Genomic DNA, 22,002 nt, shown 5'->3' with positions numbered 1-22,002 from the left:
CTAGTGCCTGACTTTTCAAGTGGTGGAAGGCAACACATAGCTCACACATACACACAACCCACCCTCCCATATAAGAAGAGTTTTCTTTTTTAAAAAATCTATAGTGAAAAGGAATAGGTAACTTTGAGGGCTTTCATCTATGGAGTGTATTTATTCCAAAAGATTATTAAAATTTTTAAAAAGCAAAGGAACAACATTCCAACTCCACTTGAAGGACAGATGTAGATGGGCAGGGAACAGCAGTCAGGGAGTAGGAGTAATGAAGGTTTCTGCCACATTCCATTTAGTTAAATCTTCCCAGCTGAACACTTTTCTGCCTTATGGGATGGGACTCAACTTTTTATTCCCATTCTTAGTCCCACTTAATTCTCCTCACCTCTCCTGGCTCCACCTTCTTAAGAAAACCCTTATATTTTCTGCTTTCAGTCCCAGCTTTCCTACTTCCACCAACATCAATGTGGGGGGAAAAAAATACAAACGATTTCATTGGTTCGATGCCCTTTTTTCCTGCCTTATAAACTCCACCAATCTCCACTTCCCCATATATCTAACTATTACTATCGATGCTGGCCAAGCTTTCCTCCTTAAAAAATTATAAATACATGGTTCAGGCACTGATCTAGTATATTTTAATGGACTAAAAACAAACAGGTAAGGCCAACAATGAAAGGGCAATAAGGTAAATTTATAGGCACTTGGTCTACCAGATAATACCCTTTTAGTTATTAGCATCTAATTTTTCCAAATGTCTCTGTCATCTCCCCTGCTATCTTTCATTTTACCTTACGAAATTTTATTAGCACCTTCCCCATGAGTTTAGACATAACTTTTGCTTTCTCTGCCTCGTTGCCCAAATAATTCCAGAAGACAATTAAGTGTGCGATCAAAGCTATGCAACTGTTTCTAAAAAAATTATACTAGAACTAAATAGAATTTATGAATACACTTCTGCTTAAATTAAAATACACTTAATGAAGAATGAATTGAAAATGCAAAGTCAAGAAAAGAGTATTCATTATGACACAAAAGTCCTTGCTGTTCACTGGCAAGAATCTGTTTCAATGATAGCTCCAAAATATTTCAGTGAAACCCCCAAAAAAAGGACCAGTAATAATATGAGAAAAAAAAATTACACTGCCCCAAAGGAAACTGGTTCTAGCCTCCTAAACATGGGTTCATTATGCAGAATTAAGGAAGGGTTAATTGTCACACTCATGCTCCCCCTTCAACCACGAGGGACAAGCCTGAACCTACGGTGACTCCCCAGATGATCTGGTGGGGTTTTTTTACCTTGACAGAAAACACCATCAGTAAAATGCCAAGCACTCACCTACCCCCATTCTGAGATGTCACCAACAGTACAGGAGCCAACACCTGGCCTTCAAGGCTCTATACAGCCTTCCTTCTATGGTACTCATCCATTTTCTATTCTAATCAAAAGCATCTGTTCATTCCTGGGGAACATTTGCTGCCCGAGTGAAGCAGTTTTCAATTCTTGAAGGCAAAAATAATTCAGCAGGATCTAGGCATCTGCCAAATGTCATCACAACTTTCTGACACTGAATACCCAGGAACAGGCACAACTGGGAAGGTCAATTCTCTTTCCAAGTTTACCGATCATTATCTTGATATACACAAATGATACCTTTAGTTGTTGGTCTCTCTCATGAAGTTCGGCATCTTTCTCTTTGATAAACTGCTTAAGTTGAGTTACTAGCACTTTACTTTGTGCTAGCTGTTCATTTGCATCTGCCATGCTCATTAAGGCATCAAGGACCCTGTAGATATGAAGTACAATTTTAGAAAAAAAATGAAGGCATTAATGGCTTTGCAAGGACATAGTCATTTTCTACCCACTGTAAGAACTGTCTTAAATTCACCCGTCTTAGTAAGTTTTCAAAATGATTTAGCAGGAGGCCCACAGACAGCCCAGATTTTCCAAAAACAAAGCATAAGTGGTGAAGCTTTACTTTTCAACCACCTTTTAATTTTATTTTTAGGTAATGTCACCAAATAGCAGAGTTGTTCTTTGGTTTGAAGATGATATTCCTGACAGTGAGAATCTTTTTCAAACTTGCTTATAAAAATATAGTAGTGTGCCTTTTCTGGACTCTTGCTATTTGGGTGAGCACTGCTCAGAAACCAGTCGTAACAAAGGGAAAGTTAAATCCTGCCCCCAGCCAAGACTCTTGCTTGGGTTGAATCTACAACAGTGGTGATATTAGGCACTGAGCCATCCAGACTCAGTCTCCTCCACCCTCAGCGCCCATATGCCTAGGGTCACACATTTTTTTTTCAATTAGCATTTATTATGTGCCAGGAACTGTACTAAGCTCTGGTAGTCAGGTTGGACACAGTCTATGTCCCACACGGGGCTCACGGTCTTAATCCTCTTTTTACTAATGAGGTAACTGAGACCCAGAGAAGTGAAGTGACTTCCCCAAGGTCACAAAGCAGACAAGTGGTGAAGCCAGAATTAGAATCCAGGTCCTTCTGACTCCCAGGCCTGTCCTCTATCCACTAGGCCACACTGCTTCTCATTGAAAAACAAATGGTAGGAGGAAGAGGTGCAGCGCAGTCTGGGGTCACAGAGCAGAATCTCTCTGAGATCTCAGCAATAGCAGACACCATAATGCTCTCACCCCAATACTAAGGCACCATTGGAAATGACATTCAGATTGGTTTAAGGACTTGGGTTGGTGGCTTTTTCTATTTTCCACAAGCTAAGAGAAAATGTCTTGGAGAATATCTGAATCTCAAGAAGAAAGAACTTGAAATGGGACCAAAAACTACTCACAGCTGGATTGTGAGCCTCATATGAAATAGAGACACCTGTTTGGATTATCTTGCATATACCCCAGGGTTCAGCGCAGTGCTCTGGCATAGAATTACCACTTAATACCAAAATAAATGGTTGATTCATAAATACATGATTTATTTATATTGCATATGACCCACTCTAGACTGTAAGCTTGTAGTGAACAGGGAATGGCTCTGCCAACTTAGTTGAATTGTACTCTCCATGTTCTTAGTACAACGCTCTTCACATAGTAAGTGCTCAATTAATATCATTAACTGATCGACTGGATAAGAGAGAATTGATAAATAGAAAAGCTACTTCCTGAATAGTTTTACTGAGTGACCCTGAGAGGTAAATACAATTGATGGAATTTATTGAGTGCTTACGATGTACAGAGCATTATATTAAGTGCTTGGGAGAGTACACTACTGCAAGTTGGTAGACACAGTCTCTGTCCTCAGACCCAACTACTGGCAGCTCCAGGCAGAAGACACTGGGGACCAACACAGTGATCGACAGGCTGAAGGTGGAGCTGCAGGAAATGTGTATTTGGGGGGCGGGTGGGGAGGGCGGTGGCGGGCAACGACACCTTGTCATCCCCCTGCACCTGGGCCACAGCGAGCACAGCTGGGAGGGAGGGAGCATAGCCTCCACTCTTGAGGTCCCCACCAGTGCCCTATCAGCCCACGTTTGGCTGCCAGAAGAGCAAGGAGTGCATTGAAGAATAAGGGTGGCAGCCCAAACTGAAAACCCCCTCTGAGTCTTAGTGACCAGAGCCACCAACATCTTTCCCTCCTCACCCTTAGGCCTCCTCAGAAGCACCAGACTGCTGTTCAAGGTGGAACCGGTGATGTGGGACAAGGGGCTGCATGAGGATCACCTGTTCATCTGGCACAGGGACTCACCTAACAGCCTCTACCAGGACATGGACCGGAACCAGGACGGCCAGGTTCCTGTGGATAAGGTGGGTGGCCTGGGTGTGGGCAGACCAGCCTACATGTCTCTCATTATAATGTCACAGTTATAAATGAAGCCTGATTATTCAGAGTTCTAGTCTACTCTACTAGTTTGGTGCCCATTAATAGCAGCCTGCTTCTAACTGGGTCTTCATTAGGTCTTTCCTTGTCCAACAGGACCTCGTGCTCCTGCCCTCTTCGTAAGGACAAACTACAGCTCTCCTCACTTTCAAAGTCCTCTGAAAACACAACTTTTTTTCTCATGGTATTTGTTAATCACTTACTATGTACCAGGCACTGTACTAAGTGATGGGGTAGATACAAGATAATCAAGTTGGACACAGTCCCTGTCCTATAAGAGTCTCACAGTCTTAATCCCCATTTTACAGATGGGGTAATTGAGGTCCAGTGAAGTGACTTGGCCAAGGTCACACAGGAGACAAGTGGCGGGGCTGGAATTAGAACCCAGGTCCCTGACTCCCAGGCCCATGCTCTATCCATTAATAATAATAATAATAATAATAATGTTGGTATTTGTTAAGCGCTTACTATGTGCAGAGCACTGTTCTAAGCACTGGGGTAGACACAGGGGAATCAGGTTGTCCCACGTGGGGCTCACAGTCTTAATCCCCATTTTACAGATGACGGAACTGAGGCACAGAGAAGTTAAGTGACTTGCCCACAGTCACACTGCTTCTAGACTCTTTCAGTACACCTTTCTTAACCTCTCATCTCCCCACCTAGTATCCCCAGCTGCAATTTGATGACACTAAAAATTGAAAGTACTCACAACTTCCCCTCACCTCCAAAGCATTTACGGACATATCTTAGATACTTTATTATTTCCTCCTGCCAGTAATTTGTCTTAGCATGTGTCTTCCCCGCTAAACTATAAACTCCTTGAGGGCAGGGAGCAAAAGGGGCTTTTTCAATATAGATTAGGGGAGATGTCAGCAGGTTTAAAGGGTAAGGAACTAACAGAAAGTGAGTAGTTAATGATGGTGGCCAGGAGGAAAGAAATAAGGTGGTGCAAGTATTTTTAGTGGTGAAAAGGAATGAGGTCAGGGGCACAGGTAAAGTTGGGTATATCTTGAATACCAGTGGGAGATCTCTCAAGAGACGGCTGAGAAGGATGAGGAGGTGGGAAGGAGTTGGAGAGGTAAGGAGAAGACTTTGGGAACCTCACACCTGATGGTTTTGATTTTGTAAACAAAGTAGCAAGATCATCAAGGGTAAGAGAGGTCATTAGGGACACTGGGAATTTCAGGAAGGAGCTTAGGATCTGAATAATGGGTGGGGACCATGGGCATGGGAGTCAGTGAGGGATAAGTTGTTGAGCAAAATAGATGAGTTGGAACAAGCAAGGATCAATGTGAAGTGGCTGAAGTTGGCCTGGTGCCGGGATACCCACCAACAGTTCTATGCAGCACGAGTATTTTGTGTGGTGATCTGGGGTAGGTGGTGCGAGATCAATGAAGAACCTGGGGTAAGAGGGCAAAAGTTCAGGGAAGAGAGCAGGGTGGAAGGCATGGATATGGAAAGGTTAGGTTGGGAGTCCAAGTGGTGTATGATGGTCTGGGCAGGGTGGAAGGGGGTCTAGAAATTGAGGTCTCTAGTAATGATGATAATAATAATTGTGGTATTTGTTAAGCGCTTACTATGTGCCAGGTACTATACTAAGCACTGGGGTGGATACAAGCAAATCAGACACAGTCTCCGTCCCATGTGAGGCTTACCACCTCAATCCCCATTTTACAGATAAGGTAACTGAGGCCCAGAGAAGTGAAGCAAAAGCAAAAACTCCTCACTATTGGCTTCAAAGCTCTCCATCACCTTGCCCCTCCTACCTCACCTCCCTTCTCTCCTTTTACAGCCCAGCCAGCACATTCCACTCCTCTGCCACTGTTAACCTCCTCATTGGGCCTTGTTCTCGCCCGTCCCACTGTCGACCCCTTGCCCACATTCTACCTCTGGCCTGGAATGCCCTCCCTCCTCACACCTGCCAAACTAGCATACTTCCCCACTACAAAGTCTTACTAAAAGTTCACCTACTCCAGGAGGCCTTCCCAGACTGAGCGCCCTTTTCCTCTGTTCCTCCTCCCCTTTCCCATCTCGACTCCCTCCCTTTGCTCCACCTCCCTCCCCATCCAACAGCACTTGTGTATACATGTACATATTTATTATTCTATTTATTTTATAAATGATGTAAATATATCTATCGATGCCTGTCTGCTTGTTTTGTTTTGTTTAGTTATCTGTCTCCTCCCTTCTAGACTATGAGCCCATTGTTGGGTAAAGATTGTTTCTATTTGGTGCCAAACCCTACAAGTCCAGAGTTAAAAGGCCTTCTGATGTCACTAACAATTCATTGCTCAAAGAGGAGAAAAATGGTCAGGGCTTCTAAGTACTATACATTACACAAAGCAGCAAATTTGCTTTAATCACTAATTAAATGACTCTGGCTGATCGTCTTACTGCATTCACTATATGAACCTACCAAGAATGAATGCATTTTCAAAAACTTTGAGAATGAGTCTCATTTTGGGTGGTTTAATGTCCTACAGGCTATAAAAGGTGCACATTTTTCTACATTAAACAACACTTTGATAACTCTAGAGGAAAACTTAAAATCTCAGATGATTCCCAAATCTGCATCTCCTTCCCTGACCTCTCTCCTTCACTGCAATCTTGCATTTCCTTCTGCCTTCAAAACCTACTTAGATGGACTGTGGACACCTCAAATTCAACCTATCTTCCCCACCTCAAACCTTCTCCTCCTCATCACTGTAAACAATCCACTCTCTTCCCAGTCTCACAAACCCGTAACCTTGCTGTTACTCTTGACTCATCGCTCTCATTTCACCCACATGTTCAATCCATCACTAAATCCTGCGGTTCTACCTTCACAGCATGGCTAAAATCCACCCTATCCTCTCCATCCAAACTGCTACCATGCTGATCTAAGCGTTAATCCTATGCCACCTTGACTACAGTGTCTGCCTCCTCGTTGACCTCCTGCCCTCTCTCCCATCCAATCCATAATTGCATGGATCATCTATTAACAAAAACATTCAGTCTGGGTCCCCCTACTCCTCAAGAACCTCCAATGGCTGCCCATCCAACTCCACATCAACAGAAACTCCTTACCATCAGTTTAAAGCACTCAGTCAGCTTACCCTATCCCACCTCACCTTAGTGATGACCTACTACAGCCCAGCACATACAATCTACTGCTCTGGCACCAGCTTACTCACTGTGCCTCGATCTCATTTTATCTCGCCATCCGACCCCTTTCCTACATCCTCCCCCTAGCCTGGAACTTCCTCCTCCTCCGTATACGCCAGACCACCACTCTCTCCACCTTCAAAGCACAATTAAGCCCTCTTTTCCCCAGCTTATTCTCCATTCTGCGTCATCTACACACTTGGATCTGTGACCTTTGAACACTTGATATTCGCTCCATCCCTGACCCCGGAGCCCTTATATACATATCTTTAAACTATATATTATAAATTATTCATATTCATGACTGTCTCCCCCTCTAGACTGTAAACTCTCTATGGGTAGGGAATGTGCCTGCTAATTCTGCTGCATTGTACTCTCCCAAGCGCTTATTGCTCTGCACTTAGTAAGCACTCAATAAATACCACTGATTATCATTCCTTTCAAGTAAGGGACGTGTTGGGCTGTGAAGGCCTGGCCCACACCTCCCTGTTTGGGACAGATGCACCCTGATGATTCATTCAGTCAGTCGATCACTGCTGGCACCCTGATAATTATTACTGACGAGTTAGTCTAGGAATAGTGTTGCAATTTTCAGATAGGTTATTTTAAGATGGATTTGTATGGAAAAATGCAAAAGCCCATGCTAAGGACTTTAAAGTGACCCAATTCCTAACAAGCAATACCTACCATACACTGAACCCATGACCGAATTGGCAAGTAGAGGGAAAAGAGACCGAGTTGACACAATATGATGAATACGAAAAACAAGAGAGCATGTGGATACCAGATGGGGCCTCTAGACAGATCTCAAGGCAGAAAAAGGTCAACCAGTAAATGCTCCCCAAAATAACTTGGTCGTCATGTGTTGACAACCGCTTGGTGAGGTGAAAGTCGGGCATTTTCCAGACTACTTAAAAAGACACTTTGATCAATGAACTACAGTCCCCAAGGTGACCCACTGAGGACTGGATTTCTCTAACCCAGATTCAACTGAGTCTGGGGGCTTCACCAACAATGTCACCAAGGCTAAAGGGAGAAAGAGGGGGGAGAGGAGTTGATGCGATATAAGCAATAGCAGTTGGGTAAAGGAGAACCTCAAAGCCTAATACTCAACATTTAAGGAGTCATTCCACCTGATCCCTAAACCCAGTAGACACAGTCTCTGGGTGCGTATCAACCCAATGCCAAGCATGGCCAGGGCATAAACTAACCTCTACATACTGCCTGGGTACTGGAGAGCCATCTTGAATGAGATCGTTCTTCCTAAAATTCTCCAGATCTGTCACTAGTCAAATTGGTTTTGCTGATAAGCGTTGCTGACTAGGAAGATCTAAAGCATCATTTCCATATCTGGGCCTTTACCTTATTATCAGCTCCAAAATTTACAAGGAGGGAGGGAAGGTTTGGGTACCTCAATGAAGCTGGCAGAATCATGCCATCGCATGACCCAGAACTCCCCAATCATCAGGGATCCATGCCAGAGGACAGGAGTGGCTTCTCCTTCCACCGGTTCTTCCCCTTGAGGGCTGCGGGCAGAAGTTCAGGGAAGGGTAAGGGAAGCAGCGTGGCTCAGTGGAAAAAGCCTGGGCTTCGGAGTCAGAGATCATGGGTTCGACTTCCGGCTCTGCCACTTGTCAGCTGTGCGACTGTGGGCAAGTCACTTAACTTCTCTGTGCCTCAGTTCCCTCATCTGTAAAATGGGGATTAACTGTGAGCCTCACGTGGGACAACCTGATTACCCTGTATCTACCCCAGCGCTTAGAACAGTGATCTGCACATAGTAAGCGCTTAACAAATACCAACATTATTATTATTATTATTATTATTAAGTTCACCATGCCAATTGTCACAAATGGTCAGGCTTAGAGCAGGGAGAAGCTCAGGGACAGATGCCTCTGCTGCTCTGGTTACTTATCGGTTAACTGCATTATCTCTCTGTGTGTCTGAACTCCCCCAACTTTTTAGATCGAGTCCCTTGTGGATCTGTGACTCTGTTGCATAGTGTCCTTGGACATTACTCTGATGCTTAGTACAGTGCCCTGTTAAGTACTTAATGCCATCGTAAAATTTTTATAGTAGTCGTACTATTCACTAATCTGACAGCTTGAGGGGTACTTCTGGGAAAAAAATTGCAGCTGAATTTTATGTTTGGTATTTAAATCTAGAGCAGCTTTGTTAGTAGGGCACATGGGATTTGGTCAAAAGATCATCGTGTCAGAATAAATTATCTTTTATATCCTCAAACAAGTAGTAGTACCTTTCAAAATTAAGAGATGATATTTTTCATTGTGCTGACACATGCATTTGTAAAATACTCTCATCTGTAACTGCTGTAATCACTGCATTATTAGGGGTTGGATCATCACTGTCATTCTAAATGACAACTGGATGGATGAAAGTCACAAAACTAGAAAAGCAGGTCAGCAAGGCAGCAGCTCTTTTCTACCAGGTGTGAATGGAATTTTCTGAAGTATGACACCATCTTTCATACTGCCCTGGAAGTCATTTTATACTCCCTAGGTCATATATTTTATTAAATGTATTTAGCTATTACCTAGTTTTATTTAGGGAAAACCATTTTCATTTTGAATCTTGGAGAATTATTTTTTCTTTTAAATACACAACAGTATTTGTAATTCTGTGACAATCTTGCTGATGCGTCTTCTACAGGATCAGTGAAACTTAATTTTAATGGTGCCTTCTTCCAACACCCAATATTTAAAAGTTTTATCCATGGGTTACTTTTAGTTTTATTTCTTGGTTAGAAAAACTGTCCTAATTCAGTAAATATTGTCTAAGACCTATCAGACCAATAGAGAAAGCGCTTTGTCAAAACACAAAAACTGTTTACTTTGAAAGGCTTTTACTTTTGCCCCCATACCTCGTTCACTATACAAATTCATCATTCCGTTTATAATTCTATCATGACTGAACAGTGCTTAAGACCAAAATCCTTTGTTGGCCCCAATTTCCTTAAAATTATGTACCGTAGAACCCACTACCCTGCCCTCTTTAATCTATCTGCCTCCTGGATGAATTTATTTCAAAAATTCTACACTCTCTTGCTGTTCATCCCTTTTATCCCGGATTAACCTACTACAAAATGCTAGCTTCTTCAAGGCTGTTTAAAAATGCATTCAATCTACTGGGAAGATTCTCAGAAAACTCCTTCAAAGGACAGTCTGAAAGAATAGAGAATGTCAGTAGTTCAAAGCAGAACATTTTCTTAAAAATAAAAAAGAAATTCTGGTAATTTTACAAGGCATTATATTAATATGTATCCTGTGCCTTCAACATACAGTATAAATAATGTCCAAAATACAGAAGCTACCTAGAATCTGAAAACGGCAATGGTCAAATTTCTACTCTGAAAATTAGACACACAACCCTCTCTCATGACGAGAAGTCACCTTTAAATTTCTGTTATTCCAAAAGAAACATGGAGGGGAGAATTTCCATTTTTCAGCTCTAAATTTCACAATTCAACCGAGTTACACTTCCAAGAATTCTTAGGGTTTAGAGTAAGGGTATGCCTACCAGATGTGAACTGTGAGCTCTGCAAGACAGGCATGCCTTTTTTTTTTAATGGTATTTGTTAAGCTCATACTACATGCTGGGCACGGTACAAGGCACTGGGGTAGATATAAGATAATCAGGTTGAACACAGTCCACATCCCACATGGGCTCACAGTCTTAATCCCTAATTTTAATCTCTTTTACAGATGAGGAAACTGAGGCACAGAAATCACACAAGTGATGGAGCACACAAGTGACGGAGTCAGGATTAGAACCCAAGTCCTTCTGACTCCCAAACTAAAGCTCTTTCCACTAGCTCACACTGCTTCTCTTTGACTATGCTTTGCTGATTTCATAGCCTTTCCTATAGCCTTCATTTTGGAATAAAGTCATCAAAGCAATGTGAAAAGGGGTTGAACCTGTTACTTCAGTTATGGGGGCACAAAGTCTCACTGCTATGACACCTCCTTTCTCTGTCTCAACAAACATAAAAACTGATGGGAGCAAATGACTTGGAGATACACATAAAAGACGCACAATGGAAATTCCTCAAATTCTCAGTGTGTGTGAAGTCCCGAGCATAAAAATCCAGGGATTGTCAGAGCTGTTTCATATTCACAGTTGCTCCAAAATGTCTGGCCTTCCATAGGCAGGACTATTTGGAAGCAAGGTCTCAATGTCCCTTTCTCCCTAAATTTCAGACACCCTCAAGCGAATGTCTCAGCTACCCTAGCAATGGTTCCACTTATGATTGGGAAAAACACTCATGCACATTCCTTTATCAAATAACATTCCTCTATGTTGAAAGTGTTAAGCACTTTATTATCTTGGAGCAACAGCTTCCTTTCTGACTGAACATTTCCCTAGTGAACAGGAAGAGTGAGAAGTGTCATACTCCTCCCATAGAAGTCTTATTATGGCACCTCATACCCTGAACTTTACTTTCTCCTTCAAAATAAGGGTGCACCTACCTGCTCATCTTCCAGATCGAAAAAACAATGTAAAACATCAATATTGCATGTAAATTATTACGACAAAAGAGCTGTTAACTACGCAGAAATACACAGAGTACATGGTAGCAGGGTGAGGCAAGAGTTTTGCTCCTTCCCATACAAGAGACAGCAAGTCAGGTAAGCCCAAGAAAACGTAGCTCGGAGAACAGGAAAAGCAACTAGTCTTGCTGCACATGACCTCCATTCTTCCCACCCTCCCACCATCTTGACATTCTCTGGAACAAGAATGATTACTTAATACAGTGACTTACTGGTAAAATACCTAGAGGTTGAATGAACACAAGAACTTATACCTCGGTCTGAGCTGGTGACTGAAAATTAAAATGAACTATTGTAATATCTTGATAAGCGATCAAAAACAAAGGAGAAAAAAAGACCACACAATCTCTGAAGAGTTGAGCCTCAGGGATATCTGTTAAAGCGACATTAGTAGGGCCCGTACACACTTTAGTAGTAAGAAAATGGTAAATAGATGGTCTGCTTTTTGGAGAAAATGCTATTAAGGGCTCCCAGTCACTTTGTAGTAACACATTTTCTAGGGGTTTAAATCAAGTCACTATGTATTATCACTGACTATATCAAAAAGTTAAACTTGAAAAGACAATTATTAATATTGTATTGGTTCTAATTGTCATAAAAATATACACAGTTGTATGAGCACAATGTGATGTCATTGTGCCCTATTTACCAAGTCATCCTACATCCGACTTTTTTTTAATGAAATTTGTACACGTACTCTACTGTAAACTACAAAGTGCCAGGCACTGGACATAATCCCTGTCCCGTATGGGGCTCCCAGTCTTAATCCCCATTTTACAGCTGAGAGGAATTGAGCCACAGAGAAATGACGTGACTCGCCCAAGATCACAAAGCAGACGATTGGAAGAGCCGGGATTAGAACCCAGGTCTTTCTGACCCCCAGGCCCCAGCTCTTCACATAATCAGCCCTTTCATATTCTTTCAAGATAAAACTATTTACATTTTTAAAGTCATGCTACGCACCTCCCACAAGCAAAAAAGGAAACAAAAAAAATCAGACTCAGTTGTCTGCAACGTTTTGAAAATCAGAAGCAAAACTATCAGATCCCCATTGCCTGCACTGTTCTGAAAATGTATTCATTCAATCGTATTTATTGAGCGCTTACTATGTGCAGAGCACTGTACTAAGCGCTTGAAATGTACAATTCAGCAACAGATAGAGACAATTCTCGTCCAATGACGGGCTCACACGAGACATATGTTTCAGCCTCTCCAAAGTGACTTGACTAATGCTTTTTCGGCTACTATTTACAACTTCACAGGGAATAACACCACGTTCAGCTGGTTTTGCGGCTCATAAACAGCCCTGTATTTCAGTTCCAGTTGGACGAGGATCTTCTAATGGCAACGAATACTGACGACTTAAGAAACAGTAGCAGTTCTAGGTCGATCGACTCAAAGCAGTAACCCCACAGGAAAGAGAGGACTGTGGCTAGCCTTTCCATCGACTGTCACCTTACAAGGGGATCCCATTCTCTTCCCGAAATAACTGGTTCGTGCAAATATTCATTCATTCAATCCTACTGATTGAACAGTTACTATGTGCAGAGCATTGTACTAAGCGCTTGGGCTGCACAATTCGGCAACAGATAGAGACCATCCCTGCCCAAGAATAATAATAATAACAATGTTGGTATTTGTTAAGTGCCTACTATGTGCAGAGCACTGTTCTAAGCCCTGGGGGAGATACAGGGTAATCAGGTTGTCCCATGTGAGGCTCCCAGTTAATTCTCATTTTACAGATGAGGTCGCTGAGGCACAGAGAAGTTAGGTGACTCGCCCACAGTCACACAGCTGACAAGTGGCAGAGCCGGGATTGGAACCCATGACCTCTGACTCCCAAGCCGGGCTCTTTCCACTGAGGCACAATGACGGGCTCAACAGTCTAAACGGGGGAGACGGACAGCAAAGTAAAACAGAACAAAACAACATCATCAAGCTAAATAGAGTCAAGAGCATGTAAACCTCATCAACAAAATAAATAGGGTAATAAATAATAAATACAAACGAGCACAGTGCTGAGGGGAGAGAGCAGAGAGTGGAGGGAAGGGAGAGCAGAGGAGAAGGGGGGACTCGGTCTGGGAAGGCCTCCTGGAGGAGGGGAGCTCTCAGGAGGGCTTTGAAGAGGGGAAGAGAGTTAGATCCCTTCTCCCTCTCCCCGTCCAAAAAACTACCCCCGGCCAGGCATTATCTCCAGGCCACTGGTGTCCCAAAGGGGTGAGGGGCGACCCCGCGGCTACTCGGGCTCGAAAACAGACATCACCAGGGGATGGGCCCGAAGAGGACGCTCCAGCTCACCACTCATTCGGTCGTATTTACGGAGCCCTTACTAGGCGCACAGCACTGTACTAAGCGTTGGGGCTGGACAATTCGGCAACTGAGAGAGACCATCCCTGCCCAATGACGGGCTGATGGCTGCCGGGGGTGGGAGGGCTTCAAAGTAATAGGACGAGATGGATCCCGCCAACTGGCCGCTTCCACTCGGTAGCCCGGTTTCCTAGCCCGAGCCCCGAAGGCCGGGCAGGGGAATGGAGGGTCTGCAAGCCCGCCCGCCCCGGGCCGGACCCTGTCGCCCCTCGTCCCCGACCTAAGGCGGCGCAGGTCCGGCTCCGGTTGGGGCCCGGGGGCCCCGGGATGGCCGCGGCCTGGGGTGCGGTGGCCAGTCCTGCAGCCCTCCTCGGGCCCTGGGGGAGCGGCCACCGTCTCCTAGCAACAGACGGGGGGGGAGGCGCGGACCCGGCAGGAAAGCGGCCCCCACCTACCTCTCCGCATGGCTGGGGGGGGGAAGTGAGTGGGTGGGGCGGGGCAGGGCGGGTCTGCGGACGGAGGAGGAAAGACAAGCGTCCGGGCCCCACACTTGCCCGGGCGGACCGACGGACGGAGGGAGGGAGGGAGGGACGGAGGGAGGGCCGACCGGCCGGACTGGGCGCTGGGGCGGGTGCGCTGGCCCCGCCTCCTCCGCCCGGCCCCGGAAACGCAAGGGCCGCCCCCCGCCCCCCGCTCCTCCTCCCGCGGCCCTATTGGCCCTGCCCTGGCCCGGCCCCTTCCAACCCCGCTCCGCCTCCCCTTCCCGCCCCCATCCTCAGGGCTCGGGCCCTTCCGCCCCACGGCCGCCTCCACGGCTAGGACGGACAGAGGGACAGACTGGCCGCCCCCCCGCCCGCCCGCTCGCCCGGCGCACGCGCAGCCCACGGCCGGCAGCGCCGCGGGAGGGAGCGGGAGCGCGCCGCCAGAGGGCAGGGGCGGAGGGGAGGAAGGCAGGGAGGGAGGGAGGGAGAGACGGAGGGGAGGGAGGGGAGGGGAAGAGACACGGAGGGGGCAGGGAGGGAGAGAGAAGGAGGGGCAGAGAAGGAGAAGGGAGGGGCGGGGAGGAAAAGGGAGGGAGGGGAGGGAGGGAGGGGCAGGGATGGGGGGAGGGGGAAGGGCAGGGAGAGAGAAGGAGGGGCAGAGAAGGAGAAGGGAGGGGTTAGGGAGGGAGGGACAGGGAAGGGGCGGGGAGGAAAAGGGAGGGAGGGGAGGGGCAGGAAGAGAGGGGGTGGGAGAGAGAAGGAGGAGCAGAGAAGGGAGAGAGAGGGAAGGGGCAGGGAGGGGGGGGAGGAGGAGGAGGGAGAGGATGGGAAGAGAGGGGACGGGCAGGGAGGGAGCGGTAGGGAGAGAGAGAGAGAGAAGGGAGGGGCAGGAAAAGAAAGAGAGGGGAGGGACAGAGGGAGGCAGGGAGAGAGAGAGAAGGGAGGGGAGGGGAAGGGTGGGGCAGAGATAAGCGCTCAATAAATCCCGTTGATTGATTGAAGAAGAGAAGGGAAGGGGAAAGGGAAGGGGCAGGGATAGTAAGCTCTCAGTAAATACCGTTGATTGAAGGAGAGAGGGGAGGGGCAAGTGAAGGGAATGAGCAGGAAGAAGGGAAGGGAGGGATTAGATGACTCCAGACTGGAAAGGGCAGGGAAGGTGTCTGTTAGATTGTTATAGTGACTCCCTAAGTGCTCAGTATACTGCTCTGCACCCAACAGGCGCTCAATACATTCATTCCTTCAATAGTAGGTATTGGGCGCTTACTATGTGCAGAGCACTGTACTAAGCGCTTGGAATGCACAATTCGGCAACAGAGAGAGACGATCCCTGCCCAGTGACGGGCTCACAATAGGAATAGGAAGGAAGGAATAGGGAGGAGGGAAAAGGGAAGCGGGAGGAGTGCGGAGGAAGCAAATGAAAGGAATGGGGAGGAAGGGAAGGGAGTAGGGAGGCAATAGACCGAAGGGCATAAAGAAGAGAGGAGGAGGAGGGAGAAGGGAAGGGAAGCGGAATAGACTGTAAGGCCGTGGTGGGTAGGGATTGTCTCTCCTTATTACTGTATTGTGCTTTCCAATCGCTTAGTACAGTGCTCTGCACACAGTAAGCACCCAATAAATACGATGGAATGAATGCCGTTTCCCTTGGGCTAAGCAGCGTGGCTTAATGAAAAGAGCACGGGCTTAATAATAATAATAATAATGTTGGTATTTGTTAAGCGCTTACTATGTGCAAAGCACTGTTCTAAGCGCTGGGGTAGACACAGGGGAATCAGGTTGTCCCTCGTGGGGCTCACAGTCTTCATCCTCATTTTACAGATGAGGTAACTGAGGCACAGAGAAGTTAAGTGACTTGCCCACGGTCACACAGCTGACAGGTGGCAGAGCTGGGATTCGAACTCATGAGCTCTGACTCCAAAGCCCAGGCTCTTTCCACTGAGCCACGCTGCTTCTCTAAGTCAGAGGTCGTGGGTTCTAATCCCACTTCTCCCACTTGTCAGCTGTGTGACCTTGGGCAAGTCACTTCACTTCTCTGTGCCTCCGTTACCTCATCTGTAAAATGGGGATGAAGACTGTGAGCCCCACGTGGGACAACCTGATGACCTTGTATCTACCCCAGCGCTTAGAACTGTGCTGGGCATAGAGTAAGCGCTTAAGCAATACCATCATCATTATTATTATTGTTAGCTACAGAGACCCAAAGTGTGGCTGCCCGGCCCGGGAGGGTGAGGAAGGAGCACTTAGTACAGGGCTTTGCACACAGTAGCGCTCAATAAATACGATTGAATGGAAGAAGCCCCTTGGTGCGGGACTTTGGCATACGCATGGCTTCCATGCAGTTGAGGTCACTGGCGCTCCTCCCTGTTGACTGACACCGTAAACTTTGTCTGCCTTAGACTGTAAGCCCGTCAAACGGCAGGGACTGTCTCTATCTGTTGCCAACTTGTTCATTCCAAGTGCTTAGTACAGTGCTCTGCACATAGTAAGCGCTCAGTAAATACTATTGAATGAATGAAAGTGTGTGTTTAAAAAGAGGCAAGTGGCCGGCTAGGCCGGGGGAAGGGCTGCGGCTGTTGACTTGGCATTTCTCCATCGCCTGCTGAGGGGCCAGTCACTTTACTCAACGCCTGGCAAAGTGCAACTGAAGCAAAAGGTGGATTCCCCGTCCTCAGACTTAGATCTAATGGGAGAAAATGACATATGGAGAATTTAATAATAATAATAATAATGTTGGTATTTGTTAAGTGCTTACTATGTGCCGAGCACTGTTCTAAGCGCTGGGGTAGACATAGGGGAATCAGGTTGTCCCACATGGGGGCTCACAGTCTTAATCCCCATTTTACAGATGAGGTAACTGAGGCCCAGAGAAGTTAAGTGACTTGCCCACAGTCACACAGCTGACAAGTGGCCGAGCCGGGATTTGAACTCATGACCTCTGACTCCAAAGCCCGCGCTCTTTCCACTGAGCCACGCTGCTTCTCTAATTTGCAGATAGTAGGCACAAAAGAAAGAAGCAGCAACAGATAGGGAACACTGTATCAGGATAAAATACCATAATATGTACATGTAGTATGTAAATAAATGCTAAGGAGGGGTACTCATCTCTATCCCATAGAATCAATCTAACGTATCTTCATAAATGATTGTTTCCCCTACTTGTAATTTATTTTATTGTCTGTCTCCTCTGCTAAATTGTGAGATAGTTGGGTAGGGATTGTCTCTGTTGCCGAATTGTACTTTCCAAGCCCTTAGTACAGTGCTCTGCACATAGTAAGTGCTCAATAAATACGATTGAATGAATGAATGTTGAGGGTCGAGATCATGTCTTATATTGTACTCTAAAGTGATTTTATTGAATCTATTTTACCTACCCTACTGTGTAGACAGTGTTTGGTACATGGTAAGCACTTAACTAATATCACAATTATTATGAAGGGCTTAATACAGTGCTTTACACAAGCATTCAAATACCACGGCTTGGATAGTTTTGTATCCTAAGCAATAGAGGTGGTTTCGGAGTGATAGGTTGGGAGTTTGGGGAGTTGTCACAACAATTCTGGTATTTATTGAGTGTGTATTATGTAGTAATAATTCTGGTATTAAGCGCTTACTATGGCAGTGCTAAACTTGGCAAAGCACTGTGCTAAACACTGGGGTAGATGCAAACATCAGATTGGACATGGTCCCTGTCTCGCATGGGACTCACAGTTTTAATCCCATTGTACAGATGAGGTAACTGAGGCACAGAGAAGTTAAGTAACTTGCCCAAGGCTACAGAGCAGACAAGTGGCAGAGCAGAGATTAGAAGCCATGACCTCCTGATTCCTCCGCCTATGCTCTATCCACTACGCCATGCTGTTTCCCCTAAACCTCAAGCTGGAGTAGGTATCAGTTTAGACACAGTCTCTGTTCCATATGGGATTCACATTCTAAGGGTGAGAGAGAACAAATATTTAATCCCCAATTTACCGATGAGCAAACTGAGGCAGAGAGAAATCAAGTAACTTGCCCAAGGTCACACAGCAAGCAGATGGTGAAGCCAGGCTTAAAAGCCAGGTCTTCTGACTCCCAGTCCTGTGCTCTCTCCTGCTTCCTCTCAAGTTCATTGGAGAGGGCTTCCTGGAGGAGGTGAGATTTTTAGGAGGACTCTGATAAGTCAGAGGTGGGAACGTTGAGAGTAGAGTACAGTTAGATGTTGAGCTTCAGAGAATCGAAAAATTCACCTGGGGGAGAAGTGGGCAAAGAGATCTGCTAAGTGGATAAGAGCAGCCATCCACATCCCCAATCCCTCCAAGGCCAAAGGCAGGGAGGAAGTGAAAGAAGCAGCACAAATTCAAGCAATATTATCCTCCTACTCTACCTATTATTTGTTGAAATTCTGCTTGCCTACAATTGACCCAGCCTCTTTGACTAATCTTCCTAGTGATCGAAAGTCAAGAAAACTGCCATGCCCTAGGTTCTCTGTCAAATGGGATTGGTAAAATGTTGTTGCAGGGGTAACAAGAGCCCAGTTGGTGGTCTCAGCAGTGGTAGTGAGGCAGTCAGGTCCCATCCATTCCAAGCCGCCGGAAGCTTTGAAGTGCATCCTGTTGAAACATATCAACCGTAGTCTTTGGATTATAAATAGTAGATATTTTTGTTCCCCAGAATTCGGCTTCTTGTTAATTTGATGAAGACATCCTTGAAATGGAACATACATGCTGAGAGTATAAAACTGAGGCAGTGTGACAGAATTATCATATTACATAAATCAAGGGGTTGCTACTGAATTGTTTTGCATAAATGAAACATCAACCTGCAGTATGCAACAAGCAGCATAATTCTTTTAAGAAAAAATTTTAATCCCAAATCATATTCCATAAAGAAAGGTTGACATCTCTAACTCTATAAAGTAACTTGCATGGGACTGGGAGTCAGGAGACCCAAGTTCCCCCTCCCCCCGGCAACTCCCACCCCACCATTAGACTGAAAGCTCACTGTGGGAAGGGAATGTGTCTGTTTATTGTTGTATTTTCCAAATGTTTAGTACAGTGCTCTGCATACAGTAAGCACTCACTAAATACTAATGAATATATGAATGAAATAAAGAACTGTATTAGTTTCCTGCTATGCAGCCTTTAATAATAATAATAATAATTTTGGTATTTGTTAAGCGCTTACTATGTGCCGAGCACTGTTCTAAGCGCTGGGGTAGACAGAGGGGAATCAGGATGTCCCACGTGGGGCTCACAGGTAATCCCCATTTTCCAGATGAGGTAACTGAGGCACAGAGAAGTGAAGTGACTTGCCCACTTGTCACTTTAGCAAATCATTTAGGGGTAGTGGATAGAGTAAGGGCCTAGGAGTCAGAAGACTGCAGGTTCTAATCTCAGCTCTGTCACTTGTCTGCTGAGTGACCATGGGCAAGTGACTCACTTCTCTGGGCCTCAGTTACCTCATCTGTAACAAAGGATTAAGACTTTGTGCCCCATGTGGGACAGGAACTGTGTCCAACCCAATTTGCTTGTATTCATCTCAGCACTTAGTACAGTGCCTGGCACACACTAAGTGCTTAACAAATACCACAATTATTATTATTATTATTATTATTAAACTCTCTGAGCCTTTGTTTCCTTATCTGTAAGATGGGGATAAAATAGATTGTACATCCTGTGAGTTAGGGACTGCATATGATCTGATTATATTAATAATAATGGTATTTGTTAAGTGCTTACTATGTGCCAAGCACTGTTCTAAACTCTGGATTATACCAATTCCAGTGCTTGGCACATGTGCTTAATAAACACCATCATTTTATTTACATTTTTATTATTATTATCAATAATGATGTTAACATAATATAAGCTTATGTTATCTAATGCATCTAGTATTCTAAGACCCAAATCAGAGACTGAACATATGTATTGTGTCCCTAATCTAACCAACTGCAATTGACAATTTGTCTATTAACTTCTATTTTAAATCACAATACAAATTTGGAAAATCCTACAAATCCAACAAATAAATATAGCCATGTGCTTCTTACCTATTTATTGTTTCCTTAATTTTTCTTTTTCCATTTAAATAGTATCCAGAAGCAATCCAGTCTGTCTCCACTTAGTCTGGCAAACTAGATGGTTAGCTAACATTCTCTTAGAGCTGCTGTGACTGCATGTAGGAACCAAACTTGCTGTTTAGGCTCTTTCTAATGAGACAGGCTGGCATCAGTGAAGGTGTAAGAACTTGCTCTCACCATCCTCCACTACCACTTAGAAGGTGAAACTTGGCCCCCATCTGTAAGGAGAACTGTCAGCCATAAGGTTGAAAACATTGTGAAAAATTTGAACTTTTGAAGCTCTCTGGATAATTATATTTTCTTTTCCCTTTCAGTGGTATTTATTGAGTGCTTACTGTGTGCAGAACACTGTACTAAGCACATGGAAAAGTACAGGACAATAGATGTGGTAGGCACATTCCCTGCTCACAATGAGCTTCCAGTCTAGAGGGGGAGATAGACATTAATATAAACAAATACTACACAATATACAATTTATAGCTATATATATATAAATGCAGAGGGTTGATAGTAGAGCAAATGTTAAGTGCCCAGAAATCACAGATGCAAGTGTATAGATACCAAAGAAGGGAGAGGGAGCAGGGAAAAGAAGGCTGGTGACCTTAATAATACTTTGAAGGTGGGGAGAATGGTGATCTGGCAAATATGGAGGGGGAGGGAATGCCAGGCCAGAGAAAGGTTGTGAAAAAGGGGTCTGCAGTGAAATTGACCCTTAAGAAACCACTGATTTAATTATTTTTGTTGTTTGTAATTACATCTCTGAAATAAGAATATTTGTGGCACTTGCTTAGATAATAATAATAATGTTGGTATTTGTTAAGCGCTTACTATGTGCAGAGCACTGTTCTAAGCGCCGGGGCAGATACAGGATAATCAGGTTGTCCCACGTGAGGCTCACAGTCTTAATCCCCATTTTACAGATGAGGTAACAGGCACAGAGAAGTCAACTGACTTGCCTAAGGTCACACAGCTGACAAGTGGCAGAGCCGGGGTTTGAACCCATGACCTCTCATTCCAAAGCCCGTGCTCTTTCCACTGAACCACGCTGCTTCTCCCTCTCAGGGTCACACCTGGAAAATTTCCAGTACTCTACCAGACTTGACTATGAGAGGGAGAGTCAAGCAGAGGCATACCCATTCCATTCCTAGCTTGGGCAGTGGCTAGCAAGTGGAAGGCAACTTGCTCCACGTCAAAACTCACCCGTGCTGGGCAACAGCAGCATGGAAGAGAGTCGAGGGTGGAGACTCAAGTTTACTGCATGAAAGGAGGCAATGGTAAAGCACTTGCATATTTTTACCAAGAAAACTCTACGGATGCATTACCAGAACAATTGCAGATGGAGATGGGGCATTCTGAGAGGGATGTGTCCATGGCATCGCCTTGGGTCGGAGATGACTCAACCGCATAAGACAAGTTGTTTAGAAGTTGGACATATTCTAAGTGTAAATATCTCTTCCCCTTATCCCAATTGTCACTTGTGAGCTCTTCAAGGACAGGGAACCATATCTGCTTGGTTTCATTGTGTTTTCCCTCACTTCATGTTGGGTGCATTGCAGAACACTGAAGAAATAACTGGGAAGAGGACTGCCGATCTTTAAATTGAGGGGGTACA

At 45.0% G+C, this 22,002-nt stretch overlaps 1 protein-coding gene across 1 annotated transcript in view; it reads right to left on the bottom strand.

The window, feature by feature from the left end:
* Positions 1 to 22,002, bottom strand: part of LOC100076072 (golgin subfamily B member 1) — a 77,839-nt gene that overhangs the window by 44,191 nt on the left and 11,646 nt on the right. The window contains exons 2-3 of the mRNA XM_039911314.1: positions 14,137 to 14,255; positions 1,646 to 1,778 (exon numbers count right to left, since the gene is read on the bottom strand). Coding sequence (XP_039767248.1) covers positions 1,646 to 1,778; positions 14,137 to 14,255 — 252 coding nt within the window. The remainder of the gene's footprint in view (positions 1 to 1,645; positions 1,779 to 14,136; positions 14,256 to 22,002) is intronic.

Source organism: Ornithorhynchus anatinus, chromosome 3 (genome assembly GCF_004115215.2).
Source record: "Ornithorhynchus anatinus isolate Pmale09 chromosome 3, mOrnAna1.pri.v4, whole genome shotgun sequence".
NCBI classification, from domain to species: Eukaryota; Metazoa; Chordata; class Mammalia; order Monotremata; family Ornithorhynchidae; genus Ornithorhynchus; species Ornithorhynchus anatinus.
This window is presented reverse-complemented; position numbering and strand designations above follow the sequence as displayed.